Here is a 14,553-nt window from a genome sequence, read left to right as displayed (position 1 = left end):
GCCAGGGGCACGTGGGCCCCTCCCGGCGGGTCCTTGAACCTTCCCGCTACCCGTAGGCGGGAGGGGGCGCTGCCCGCCCCGGCTGGGAGGGCGGTGCTGATTGGTTAGGGGAGATGCGGTGGGCGGGGTCTGGGCGGCGCAGGCGCAGTGGGGTGCGCAGCCCAGTCAGGAGGAGGCAGCGGCGGCGGCGGGCGGCGGTTTCCGTTGTTGGCGCGCGAGCGGCGGCGGCGGTCGGACGGTTGCGCGCGCGCAAGATGGTGAGGGGAGCACGCGCCGCCTGAGGGGACGGGGATGGGACGGTACCGGGGATGGGACGGTACCGGGGATGGGGGGGGGATCCCAACCGCCTCCTCGGGTTCGTGTGGGGGATCCACCGCTGAGGCAGGAGGGGGTGGCCGGGCTCGGCGGGCCGGGGAGGAAGTTGTGAGGGGGGGAGCAGGTGCCTTCGGAGCGGCCGGGCCGGGGAGCGCTCTCCTCAGGGCCGGTCGGTGCCCTTCGGGATGGGGGTGGAGGTTGCCGCCCTGAGGAGCTCCGCCGGCCCGGCCCCGGCGGTAGTGCCCGGCTCACCTGCTGCCCCGCCGGGAAAAGCACCTCCTCGGTTGTTTTTGTGCTGGGCGGTGGCAGCCCTGCGGGGGGTGAGGGGGGGAGCGGAGAAAGGGCTGTTTGAAAAAGGAAATTGTGAGCCTTTGGGCAGGCGGCTACGCTGGCTTCTGAAAGTCATAGAATGGTTAGAGTTGGAAGGGACTGGAAAGATCATCTCATTCCAACCCCCTTGCCCAGGGCGGGGACACCTTCCACCAGACCAGGTTGCTCCAAGCCCCCTCCAATCTGGCCTTGAACCCCTCCAGGGATGGGGCAGCCACAGCTTCTCTGGGCAACCTGTTCCAGTGCTTCACCACCCTCACAGTCAAAGAATTTCTTCCTAATATCTAATCTAAATCTCCCCTCTTCCAATTTAAAACCATTACCCCTTGTCCTATTGCTGCTCTTCCTGACGAAGAGTCCTTCTCCAGCTCTCCTGTAGCCCCCTTCAGATATTGGTAGGCTGCTATAAGGTCTCCCTGGAGCCTTCTCTTCTCCAGGCTGAACACCCCCAGCTCTCTCAGCCTGTCCTCACAGGGGAAGTGTTCCATCCTTCTGATCATCTTCGTGGCCCTCCGCTGGACCCATTCTTGAAGGGCCAATCTTGAAGTATAATGTTGGTATGAATGGTGGCTGAGGTTAACAGGCAGCCACCCCCACTGCACTGTTTGGCAGGTGTGCCCACTATCTGTGCAGTCCTCCTGTCTCTGAGCTTGATTTTCTTTAGTTTTTATTAAACCAAGCGCCGCTGAGGCAGCTTAGCCCTGGTAGATGATCTGAATCTGATGTCACCATGCATTTTGCAGGCACAGCGTTCAGCTTCTTTTAAAGATTTATATTTGTGTGGCTGCACAGGTATTATGAACTGCTTACCCTACAGTGCCTGCTGGAAGATGTGAGGAAACTGCTGAGCCCAGAGCACTGGGAGAAATTCTTCCTTCAGAATAGAGCGTTTGATACAGAATATATAACTTCAGCTTTAAAATGCAGCCCTGGTTTCTGGAGGAGAGTGGGTATTAATGACATTCGTGGATCAGGGGGAGCCAAGAACAGTCTTTAAAGTTTCGGGGAAACCAGGAAAATAACAAGGGCTGCACACACAGTGCCTGACCTGTCCTGTCACAGCAGAGCCTGATTTCCTCTCCAGCTGTTGAAAGGAAGCAGAAGCACGAGACTCTGTGCCAGAATTTGGTCAAGGTAGAATTCTTTTTAGGAGTAACAACAAACATAGGGTATTTCCAAGGTGATTTTGAAAGTGGGGAAGGAGAGACACAGCTCTGCTTTTTGAGGAAATTCTCACAAACAAGCCAATGTTGAATGTGAGGAAAAAGAACTCAGGGTTTAAATAATAAGCAGTGATTTGTCTCAGTTAAACAGCTCTTTAGTAGAGTTTGTTATAGGTAATCGTGCAATTGATTTTTTTTATTTGCAAATTTTTTTCAAAGAAGTCTTGTCATACAGTTGTTTTGGCACAAAAGCCTTGGTGCTTTAGGAATTTACCAGTGCTATAATATGAATAAACTGGAGATGTTAAAGAACTTTTCTTTGTCTAACTGGCATGCATCTCTTAACTGTGGCAATAGAGGTTGTGTGTATAAAATGTTGTTCAGGAAACGGCAGTGGTTGGCTTGGTACAGTTTAAAAAATTGCATGTGTAGTGGAAGATAACCTGCATGGTTCCTTGTGAAATAATCATTTCCTTCCTCATCTTCAGTGTGATGACTAATATGTTATCTGAACATTTCTTCTGCAAACTTGGAGTTAGTGATGTACAAGTGCATGGGGGAAAAGCTTGCAATGCTTTTTGATTAAAATCTCTGTGTAAATCTCAAAAGTCCAGTTAATGTTTTTGCAGGTAAAAATAATCAGTGGCCCTTGATTACTCTCTGTATTCTTCTGAAATACTAATAATAGCTTCTATTATTTTAAATGCTGAAATTCCTGTAGCCATTTTACTGCCACTCTGAGGGGTTTCCCTGTTTCAGGGCTTGTCTTGACAAAAGAACCGTAAGATTTGTTTACTTCTAAGGCCTATGAGAATAATCCTATTTCAGGAATAGCTAGTAAAATATTTCTAGTTAACTCTGTGGCTCTGAGGAGAGTTATTAAAACTAATAAGTGTTCTTTTATCATGCTTTTAAAAACCGTTTTCATCCGTGTTTTTTCTAGTTTATGTGTATGTTCTGAAGCAGGATGCATTTTCATTTTAGTAGGGTTTATGCATGCGTATGTGTGACATGAGGGTTTTTATCTGGTTTACTAGAAAGATTTATCTTTCCCTCCCCTCTGCCATTTCCCTTTTGTAGAGTGAATCTCTGGTGGTTTGTGATGTTGCTGAAGACCTGGTGGAGAAACTGAGAAAATTCCGGTTTCGTAAAGAAACCAACAATGCTGCCATTATAAGTAAGTTAAAAACATGCCTGACAAAAATCACAAGGTCTTGCAGAAAATCCTATCTCCTCTTTTCCTTCCCCTGTAGTGTTGCTACTGTAACAGATAAATGGCAGCCAAGAGGCTGTTTCTTGTATGAACTTCAGTATTTCCAATTCTGCCTATAATTTGAAGAGTAAAGCAACACTGTTTTTATGATGCAAGACTTCATCCGCTCTTAGTAGAGTATTTATAAAGAATTGCATCTCGGAATCTACCACTGGTTGTAAAATGGTATTAAAAATGTTGTCAAGTCACAGTCATTTGGAGTTTGTAAATTTTGTACCCTTTGGGTAGGGGATTTTGACGTTTCTGTCTTTGAAATTTGAGAAGAGCATATTGCAATGAACAGTGCTGTGACTCTGCACTTCTCTTGACTTCAGTGATTTTGTGAAGTCATGGCTTAGACTGAAGAAGCAGAGTGGAAGCACAAGGAGTATACTTGTGGGGAAATGTTAAAAAGCTTTGTGCACACAATGTGTGAATGTGTTGAAAAAACATTGATCTATGTTTTATTTTGATTTATAGTGAAAATCGACAAGGATAAGCAGTTGGTGGTACTGGATGAGGAGCATGAGGTTTGTTAAATGAATTGTAAATAAGAGTATCTTCAGCCTGCAATGTATTGTTGTCTCTAAGGTACTGCCTTAGTTTCAAATTGTTATCAAACTCTTAATCTAATTTGGGTCATGAGCTTATTTAAATGCATGGTCACTCTGCATGTAAAGCACAGCACTATTAATAGTGGAACTATGCAGGAGCAATTGAGTTGACTAATTAATTGCACAAAAGAAGTTCTTCTGAAGCTGTTATGATACAACTATGTAAAAAGCATCTTTGGCACCTGCTGGCTTTTTGAAGAGATTTCTGCTGTGTTTCCACGTAGATCTGCATATTTGACTCTGAGCTGATCTGCCATCAATTAGAAGCTAGGATTGCTAATCCTCTGCAGACTCTAAATTTGATAGGTGGCATAATAAGGTCAGCCCAGCGTGTAGTGTTTCTTAATGGTACATAGGGCAAAATTAAATCCTTCCCAGGGATTTGAGCATTAACCATAGCTCTTATTCCCTACAATGTAGAAGTTAATGTAGTATCTGAATAGAATGGGGACTCTTTTTTGCTTGCTCAAGGAGGAAGGACTGAATTGTTTGAAAACACCATTTATGTAGCTGATTTTAACAAATACTTTTTGGTGTGTGCTTGCTTACTTCTGTTTAGCACTAGAGTTAGAAAAGCATAGTAGCTGCCAGCATATCCAACCAGAGCCAAAAATGTTTTCTAAACTCATTATGCCTAAAATAGGGATGATTATTCATGCTAACATTAATTCTGTATTTAGTCATAGTAATCTATTAGCGCACAAGTTTTCCTGAACTGCTCTAGTAATTTGTGGGAGAGATCGTTATCAGTTCAACTGTAGTTGTACATCTAACCTACAGCTGTTTCACTGTTCCATTATTCTGCTTTAGCCTTCATAGTGTACCTTCAAGTACAAGATCATTTGTTCAAATACTGCTTGTGTTTAATGTTACCAGGGTATTTCTCCTGATGAGCTAAAAGATGAGCTGCCCGAGAGACAACCTCGATATCCTTCATGTGCTGCTGGCATTTGGTCTTACTCACTCCTGGAAGCTGTTCAAAATGTTCAGAGTTGGACTTCACCTTTTTAGGCCAATACTTGCCTGTAGTGTGACTTTACTGATATTTTATTTGTGAGATAACCTAGGGATCAGTTCTCATGATGCTCTGAAGGGTTGTCCCACTTGTTGAAACCATGACTGACACATTCAAGCCTTTCCTGAGATTTTATTTCCTTTTTAGACTGTATAATGTTTGTGGAAGTAAAATGAAGCCACGCGGCTGTTAATGTAAAGAAGTGAGTAAAATGTACCAGTTTTGTATGTGGCTACTTCTAAATATAGAAAAGTGCCTGTGTAACTTAGGATCTGTTTTGGTACTTTCTCAGCATGTGGCCCTTGCTATTTTGCTGCAGTTACTGATTCTGGGAGTGCTGTAGGCATGGGATCTAGGAAAGAATCCTTGTATTTAAAAAAAAAAAAGGGGGGGGGGGAAAGAGGCAGAAGTAAATTATTCTTTAACTAGATGAAATGAAATAAGAGGGGTACTTAAGTTATAAGTGAAGAAAATCTCTGCCTCCATTATCCTCCAAAGCTGGCTGGCACTATTCCATGTGCCGTGCTGAATCTTTTCCTTTCATGACCGTAGTGCAGTAGGAGGCTATAAAGCAGGAGTCCTACTTCAAATTTGAGCTCAAATTCAGCAAAACACCTGAAACAATGTAGTGCTTAGTCTGCAAAGAAAGAATTTGGCTTTCATTAAGCCAGAAATGTGTTGGTGGGTGTGGGAAGTCTTTTTACAAAGCTGGGAGAGGAATATTTGTGATAAAAGGGTGACTTGAGCTCACTGAGACAGCCCTCACACCCGGCTGTGGCAGAGGTTGGTAAAGACAGGCGGGGTCGGTTCTGAAAGTCAAATATGGAAATGAAAAAAGGAGAACAGAGAGACTACTTATCAAATTTAAAGCATCTTTTAGAACGTGAGATTTATCTGTGCCTGCATCAACCTCTGCTAACTGAGGCTTATATCCTAATAAAGTCATTGCTTTCTTAGTTTCTTTAACCTCAGAAAAAACATTTATTGTGTATAGTTACAAGTATCAGCATGAAGATGGAAGAGTTTCTTATCCATTGTGCTTTATCTTCTCCAGTCCAGTTGGTGAGTGAACATTGGGAATGGTAGCTACTATGTCCTATAAATATGGGAATGTTCTTTGCTATGGAAGATAAATGGAGTGCTTAATGCTTGAATAGAGGTTCAGATACTTAAGGCTAGATTTGCTTATGCCACTACAGGAAGCAAGGCACTATAAAGTTATCTGGAGACCTTCTTTGGCAGAAAGGAATCTCTAGTGTATTAGCTCCATCTTCACCGTCTACCATGACAAGGGTGAGACTTCCATCTGCCCAGATCTCCCTATTTGCTAATGGTTTTCACTGCCTCTGGGGTTTACATTTAGGGCACTTAGGAAGTATGGGAGAAGAGATTTCTTTTTTTCTGAAAAGCAATGTTAGGTTCCTGCATAGTTCACCAAAAGGTGTGTCTTTCTAAATGTGCCTGCCTGCTATGGTGGTGTGTGCAGCAACACCCTGCTGTAAAGGAAAGGACTCTGGAGCACTCTGCACCCTACATGTTTCCTGTCACCCTCTCAAATCTTAGAAAGTACTCAAAATGTGACCACACAAGGCTCAGGAAATGAGCAAGGAGAGGGCTGGAAGATGCCACTTCTGTTCCCAAGGTTTTCTCTTCAGCTCTGTCCATTTTGCTATTCGGATGTTAGTGACAGTGTGGGAAGAAATTCCTCTCCTTCTCAGAAGGGCCTGGGAATCTATGTCTATCCATGAAAGGAACAGGACTCTGTAAAAGGGTTAGGATGGGATTAGAGAGGAGATTCTTCCAGGGGGCCTAGCTGCGACGGGCAGCAGCAGAGGATGCCTCCAAACAGTGCTGTAATGTGAAAAGGCTGTCACAACTATGGGTGAAAAGAAGGAAAGGAGGGCTCCACAACCCAGATCTGGGCAGGTGAAAGTGCAGGGTGAACAGACCTGTTCAAGGAGGAAGAGACTGTAATCTTAGATTGTGCCAAGTTTATATAGAGCAATATCTTCCTCTGCTTGTGTCACAGCAGCCCTCAACATAAACACCTGCACAGGGAACTGTGTAATTTTAATAGAAGCCAAATAAGCTGCATTTGGATTTGGACTTACAGAGCTGAATTGCTCCTGTGGCTTCCATCTGTGTTCTGAATTGTAGTAGGGTAGCTTGCTGGTATTACTGGATTATCCTTGTTATCCTCTAGAAGAAGATAAACTGATTGTATTGTTTTACCCTTCATTATTCAGAAGTAGAATAACTAGGTAAAAGAGTTTAGCAGCTAGTGTGCATATTTCTCTGTAGGTACCTGAGAATTTTGAGTGAATATTATGGGTGTTACTTCTCTTCTGAAGGACAGATCTTTTGTGAGTTAGAACAGCAGTAAGAAATTTCCTGGGAGACCCTGAAATAGCAAAGCAGGTAGACTTGTAGTACTTCGTGGAGAAAGAGAGCTTAGTGTTCTTTATGGGTGGCAAGATTTAAAAGTACTCTCATCTAGAAACTTCCAAACTTAAGTTGCTTAACTCTAAAGAAAAGCAACTTCTTAGTTGCCTAACTTATAACGAAAAGCCTTTTTTCTTTTCCTTGAGGTTTTCTCTTTCAAAAAATTCAAGTTTGACTGCTGCAGTGCTTGCTGTTAGCTTTAAGCAGAAACACAGGTACAAGTTGAGACCACCAATTCAACCCGCACAACTATTGCTTCTGGAAATGTTTTGCAAGTACTAGATACGAAAGTAAGAGCAAGGATGATAATGTATGTAAAGAAATAGGTCACTTCTGAATGGGGACTTCAGCTTTCAGTTTGGATTCTTTAAAAAAGAAAAAAAAATCTTATTTTTGAAGTGTTGCAGTCGAACTAACTAAATAACCTCTTTCTTTTCCACACAACTACAGGATGTAAGCCTGAACAGCAGATGATGTATGCTGGAAGCAAGAATAAGCTTGTACAGACAGCTGAGCTCACTAAGGTATAATTGACTAGTTGAAATAACTGTTTCCCCCTTAAATGCAGGTTGCAAAAGCTCTTCTGTGTCTTGCTTGAACCTATCGCAAGAAGGGTGTTGTGTGGCTTTGTAATTAGAGTGCATAGATTCTGGTTTAGAAAGTCTGTAGAGAGGAGCACAGGTGGGGATTTCTGGAGTTTTAGGGTGCAGGGAGAACAGTGTTCTCTAAAACTAGAGATGTCCATCAGTAGGATGGATGTCTTTACTTTGGAGAATGAATTTACTGATGGGAAGAACAGACTGAAGTCTTAGTATGGTGTGGTGCTGACTGGTTTTGCTGCATGGATTTGTGTGCTCACAGAACATCCCCTTCAGAATAAGTAGCATGTGCCAAAGTGTGGAACAATTCTAAATCTTCTTGTGTTTGTCTTCTCCAGTACTGAGACCAGAAGAAATCACTGCATTCACTAGGCCTAGATGTATGAATATTTTTTAAATTGCCACCTAATGGTCATTTTGGAGATCCTTGAAATCTCTACTTAATTGGCACTTAGATTTCTTAAAGTTTCAGTTTCAACCAGTAAAGTTAAATAGAGTCAGTGTTTACTTCAGGTTTTTCATACAATGTGAAATGACTTCACCATTCCCCAACAGCACCGTTCCCTTTTGGTCTTTCTTATCCTGACTGAGTACTTTGACATCCCATTAAAAATTTATATTGGGGCAATAAGAGAACTGTGAAATTCTGCCTTTTCTAGCTGGACCTTGTAAGAAAGGACCTCTCTGTTTTAAAGTAGACATCAAGTTTTACATTAGAAAGGAATAAATAGAAGGGAAGCAGAAGATGGTGGAAGTAATCAGTACAGCCCCAAGAAATCTTTTTTTAAGTCTGCTGAAACTGCATCTTAGAGGCCTGAGAACTCTGGCATCTTTGATAGAAAAGAAGAATTCCTTGGGGAGGAAGGCAGTTTTCAGTGAGTGAAAAGAGTTAATGAGGAAAAGGTGAAAACCTGGGGACTGGATGTATTGGAGTTACTCTCGCCTCTCAAGTGAGAGAAATTCAATTTGAAAGGCTTTTGAATGAAAGCCTAGGAGTGGATCTAGAGGTCCATGATCATCTTCCTTCTGAAGCTGGAGAAGATAGCCTGTCTGCAGTTCGGGTTGCTTAATTGCTCTTCAAATGTGCTTTACTCTTGCCACGCACTGAGCCATGTTTCATTTTGGCTCATGCTGTGACTTCCTCCTGGTGCGATTTCTGCATGTGACTCAACCGAATCCTCTTATTTTTTCCGTCCCTTGCATGTTAGCTTGGCTTCTGTTAAGCTGTTCTGTTCTCCTAACTGAATTTTGGGGTTCCCCCCTATTTTTTACTTGAAATAAAAAAAAAATCAGTATTAGTTGATAGTAGTGGATCACTGCCTGAATACAAGAAGCCGTGTCTAGAGCTCACTCCAGCAGAGATGAGAAATGAGGAAGAAAAGACAGAAATCTTGAATTGTTTACTGAAGAAGATTAAAATGGTAACATGGCTGAGGACAGGGCTAAATAGGAAGTTTATTCCAAACAGCAGCTTCACTGAAAAGCTTGTTTTGTGAGTCTTGCAAAAGCCCATCCATTCCATTGGCCTGAGCATGCTTTTTGCATCTATGTACTCTGTATAGTTAGAAGGGCAGAAAACTCATTTAGTGCTAATGGGGCTTTATTTTCAGTATTGTCAGAATAGTAACAGCAATCTCCAGTTAGAAGATTTTTCTTGTTTTCATTGCTTAGGAGGCGGCTTTTGAAGGCCTGTGGATTTGTTAAAATTACTCACCTGATTCTTCTGAAAAGATGATCCATTTGTGGGCGTCTCAAAGACTCCAGTTAGCAATACAGAATTAACAGGCTCTCTTCAAGGGAGAGGCAAAAAACCACAACCCAGTTACTTGCCCATATGAAATGTAAAGAGTATATTGGTGTCTTCGGTCTTGTTTTCTGCATCAAGGCTGTTTAAAGGTTTAAGGCTTCCACAAAGCTTTGGGTTGGTGGTTTTGGGGTTGCTTTTTTTGCAAGTTTTCTATTGAGGTATCTTGGGCTTTTTCTTACAGAACTTATCTTACTGGATACTATGTATTTATTTCAGTTCAAAGAAGGAGTAACTCTGTTTAACTCTGTAAAATTCCTTAGCTTTGGGTTTAAGTCAGCCCAGAGGTTAAATTAATTTGTATTTTTCAAATAGACAATCTTGTCACCCATGAGATGGTGCCATTTCAGAGTGACTTCAAAATGTAGTTCATGTGCTGTTCTCACATATTCTTAAAGGAGAAGAACGAAGTCTAGAAATAGGAATTATGGAATTCTTATGCAAGTTAGTAATATTCCTTGCCACTTAGTCTTACTATTTTCCACTGATGTCAGTAGAGGATATTAAGTGATCCTTTCAAGAAAGCACATGAAAACTCTAGGTTGGTTACTGGTTTATTATGGCCCAACTTGCGTAAAAAGATACCGATTGCATTTTATGCTTACCCTTCTCAAGTACTATCATCTGAAGAATTCATGCAATGCAATTTTGTTTAGGTATTTGAAATAAGAAATACAGAAGACCTAACTGAAGAATGGCTGCGTGAGAAACTGGGCTTCTTCCATTAAGAAAACCTCTGTACTAAGTATTTATGTACCATCCTGATAATACTGGAACCAGACATGAATACTTACATCTAAAAAATGCACTGTATTTACATCTTGTCTCCTGCAGTATATCTCTTGTGCAAAGTTTGTGCAAAGAATAGCAGGTCTGTCTCCTTGAAGTAACAAACCTTTGCAGGTGTTTCCTTATTTGTACTTGTTAAAAGGGAATACTCCTCTGCAGGGACTCCTTTTGCACTCTTGTGACTAATATTTCTATAACTAAAATAGTTCAGTTCTGGATTTATAACTATCTACAAACATAATTTGGAAGCTGACGCTAACTTTTTCTGAGCTACAAATGCATCCTCATGACATATACTAGCCATTTATAAGCAGAAATTGTGTACTGTCACTTACTTCTCAGACTTTTTGAGTTAATATCTTCTCAATTTTGAAAACTACTCCCTGGAAGCATTTAGTATTAAAAAGACAAAAATCCTTGTACAGCAAATCCATCCTTTTAACTTTCCATCGAGTCCACGTGAACTTTCTCAAATTCTTGGAACTAATTTTTGTCATTCCAGCAATTCCTTAGTTGACTGAGTAAATCTTATTAAATTTCAGGGCGAAGCTTTGACTCTCCAGTTCTCATGCTAGCGTAGTCTTACAGGATCTAGGTGATAACTAAGGGCTGAATTACAACTCTGGTTACTCTCATACCAGATGTCCGCGTATATAACTTATTACACTGTTAAGAAGTTTACCTCTTTGCTCATTTCCTGTTATATGAACACCTGGTAATACTGTGTGCCTTTAATTTGTTAGCTTTAAAATGACTTGAGAATTTTACACTGCCACTTACTACAAATTTGGTAAAATCTTTGTTAAAGAGTCCAAGTAACGTTTTTTCCTAGTGCCTGGTGTTGCAGTTGACATCTGTTTTAAAAAAAAAAAAGCTAACCTCATTTTCTTTGAAATTCCAGTCATCTACTCCATTTGTAGGAGTCAGGAGGTTAAAGCTTTTCATAATAATGAATGATTTATATCTCTTTTGTTATAACAGTTGGCCACACGTAGCTTTTGAGTACTTTAATTACAGTCTCTAACTTTCTTAACTGCTTGTTGGTCAAATTTACATTCCAGATAAAGCTTTTTGCATAAGCGATAATTTGATTTTCATTTACTTAACGGTTCATCTCTTTGAAACAGCAAGAATTCTAATGTGAAAATAGTATTTAACTTTTATAAATGACCGGTCTTTTTACAGGTCTGTTTTATATTGAATAGAATAGTTGTCTGATGTGGGATGCGTTCAGCCCATGCAGTGGCAAAAGGAGTACTCATGTGACAGTATCTCACTCTCTTGCTCATGAGTGTTTGTTGTGCTACTGAACAAATATCTGCGTAAGAGCAGCTTCCTGTTGATAATGTACCTTAAAATACAGCTGCCCTAACAAATCTGTTTGGGGAGGAGGGATGCAGTGTTCAATTTGGAGGCCAGTATTTCATGCTGTGAAACCTTTGCTGAAAGAAGGTTTATTTTTCATGTGTAAACATATGTTGTGTTAGTGTTTAAACACTAATTCCTCTTAAGATCACAAGGAATTCATTTGCAGAGGTCCTCAGTGTTGGTAAATCTCTTCTCTAGTTTGATATTACTGCTCATTTATTTCTATACAAATCTGACTTGAGACGAGCTTTTCAAAATACATTACATACATTACATACAAAATACATTAGTATGATCCAATTAAATTGATCTTTCAGTGCAGGAAAGAAATGCTTGTAATTAAAATCAAATTTCTGTGTTAACGTAGTGAACTGGAAAACCAATTTCATTTCCCTGGACAAAAAAAAAAAAAAGTTGATTATGAAGCTGTTGCTTGATGGTTCTGTACTGCAGATCAATAAAACCAATGTCTTTTGTGACAAACATTGTATAAATAAGACTTTGGCTTAAGGAATAGTCTTGAAACAGCAAGAATGTTGTTTTGTTGGCATAGTGCTAAAGGTAAGGCGTGTCAAAGTACAGTGTGAGACAGAAGCTGCCAATTGTAACGCTCATCTTGATTTGCAGTGGGGGAAACTGGATTAATAATCTTTGTCATTGTACTTTGTACACTGGTGGGCTGCCAGCACCCAACTGCTGCTCGTGCAGGTCTTGATAAAAATAACTCTAAAAGGGGCCTGGTCTCTCTTGGGGGGGGAAGGGAGGAGCTGCTGCTGTCAAATGGTTGAATTTGATTCTTCATCTCTGGATCGCTCCACCTTCTGCCAAGAAAATAATGCTACTTAGGACTGTATCTTCAGTCTGAGTTCTTTTCGGTTCACTTCAGATGATCTTGTTGCCTCCATTTAAGGACTTCCTGCCTTGGGTGCTGCCCCTCAAGTCTTGGAGGAAGCAGACAAATCCTGATGAGAGTATTATAAACCCCACTTTTTTTTGTGAAAGGGGATGTTGATGCTGCTCAGCCCACCAGTATTATTCTTCAAACAGCCTTGCTTGGAAGCTGTACCTCCTTCCCCTCTCTGAGCCGTGGAAGCGAGGAAGCAGGTGCAGGTACTTGGAGAATGAGTGCACAGGAGGATGTTTGCTGTTCTAGGCTTGTTTGTGGTTTCCTTTTTAATGCAGTGTTTTGACACAACTGTCTGCTGCTTACTGCCCTAGGCTCTTGAGATACAGGTAGCGCTAATACTTGGTTAAACAAAGACATTAATTATGTTACAATCTTTCCTGCACAGATAATACTTGTTTTCATACCATACTTTTCCCACCTTATCTTTAGAACTGTGTTTTTCATACTGCTTCCCCCTGATGATTGGTGGGAGGCGGATGTGTCTGTGTTCAGAAGGCCAGTATGTTCTGACTGTGCTTCACTAGTGAGTTGCCCATCTGTAATCATACATCCATCTTGAATTTTCACATCTCTGAAGAGGGTTCAAACTAAAGGACAACATAAAGTAACTAATGCCACCTATGGGAGCCTTTGTAGCTAAAGGTCTGAGAGTCAGCATTTTCCATTGTAAGCTCCTATTTTTCAGGAGTTAGTAAGTTGGCCATAAAATCCTTGGCCTGGAGTTAAAGGTCTCTCAAAGGGAGACTTCTGCCACAATTAATCTGGTTTGTTTAAATATTGAATAGATGGCTGGGATACAGCTCTTGTAATCCTATTAATTGATGGTAAGCTGAATTAAAGCATGACTTTGCATGTCAGCCCATGAAATGGACTTGTATTGTTTGAATATTTTTAACAAAAAAAAAAAAATTAAATGCTGGTTATTTGATGGTTCAAGTGTGTTTCTAGTATCATGAATGCTGTTTTGATCTATCAAAGGAGGCAATAATGCGGGTGTTGACACCTTTTCACTTCTCCAAAGGAGCATCTTATGTGTTTGTACCAGAATTACTTTTTTTTTTTGTATCTTTAACTGTAAAATAGCTAGTCCAGAAACAATGTTCAACTGGGAACAGGGCTCTGAATCAAACACGCAAAAGCAGGGGAGTTCGGTTCCTCGCTCTAGTGCACTCAAAAAAGGAAATGTCATGCAATGTATTTTTTTGATACCATACATCAAGTGACTGGGGTATCCGGGGGTGATGGCATGGGAAAAGGGGCACAGTGAAACCCCTGCTTTTGTTACGTGATCCAGACTCTGTCACTTGTGTCCTGTGACACGTCAGGGCTGGCACCAGCGCTGTGGGTGGCAAAAGGTGCGAGAGGTTCACGGCCAGTTTGGAGAATTTGGCAATTCCATGAAAATTATCAGTAACCAGTACAACTTCCATATGCTGTTTAGTCTCTGCTAGTTCACATTGCATGTTTACTTTAAACCAAATCTTTTTTTGCTAAGCATGGTGCTTGTATTGGTTTAAATAAAATGTTTAATTAAGAGGTTCTGTTGCCCTGTTTTAATTGCTAAGTAGCATATCTAGGGTGTCTGACGGGAAGAACTGTTAATACTAGGTATGACTTTTCTCCTTTTTTTCAGCTTTCTGGAGTTCGCTTTGGACTTGTAGCATGGTCTTCAGTCTTGAATGTGTTCCCTCACTTGCTTTTCTGCCTAAAATAATCCCTCTTGCCATCTGTTGTGAAGGCTGGCGGCGAGGGAGAGGAGAGGACAGCAGCTGGTGGAGTCCTGTGAGATAACTGCCGTCCTCCTCCGCTGCTTTGCACCTTTGTGTCACAGAACTGAGTGTGTGAGTTCTGTGAGCTGCCAGACAGCGTGGGGGGCTCGTTTTCATTCTGAAATGCAGCTTTGACTTCCAGGTGGCACCTCTCCCACAAGGTCACAGCTCCTGGCGTAACCTGGA

General features: G+C 41.4%; 1 protein-coding gene across 1 annotated transcript; it reads left to right on the top strand.

The window, feature by feature from the left end:
• The first annotated feature begins 153 nt into the window (after window positions 1-153).
• On the top strand, window positions 154-14,134 carry GMFB (glia maturation factor, beta). The gene is made up of 7 exons (XM_014947037.1): window positions 154-257; window positions 2,889-2,985; window positions 3,541-3,590; window positions 4,551-4,600; window positions 5,669-5,751; window positions 7,582-7,655; window positions 10,191-14,134. Exons 1-7 carry the CDS (start codon window positions 255-257, stop codon window positions 10,260-10,262), a joined length of 429 nt encoding a protein of 142 aa, XP_014802523.1. The 5' UTR covers window positions 154-254; the 3' UTR covers window positions 10,263-14,134.
• Window positions 14,135-14,553: the final 419 nt, after the last annotated feature.

Source organism: Calidris pugnax, unplaced genomic scaffold, assembly GCF_001431845.1.
Source record: "Calidris pugnax isolate Ruff unplaced genomic scaffold, ASM143184v1 scaffold127, whole genome shotgun sequence".
In the NCBI taxonomy this organism is placed as follows: Eukaryota; Metazoa; Chordata; class Aves; order Charadriiformes; family Scolopacidae; genus Calidris; species Calidris pugnax.
Note: the sequence above shows the minus strand (reverse complement) of the source record. Positions and strands in the feature narration are given on the sequence as shown.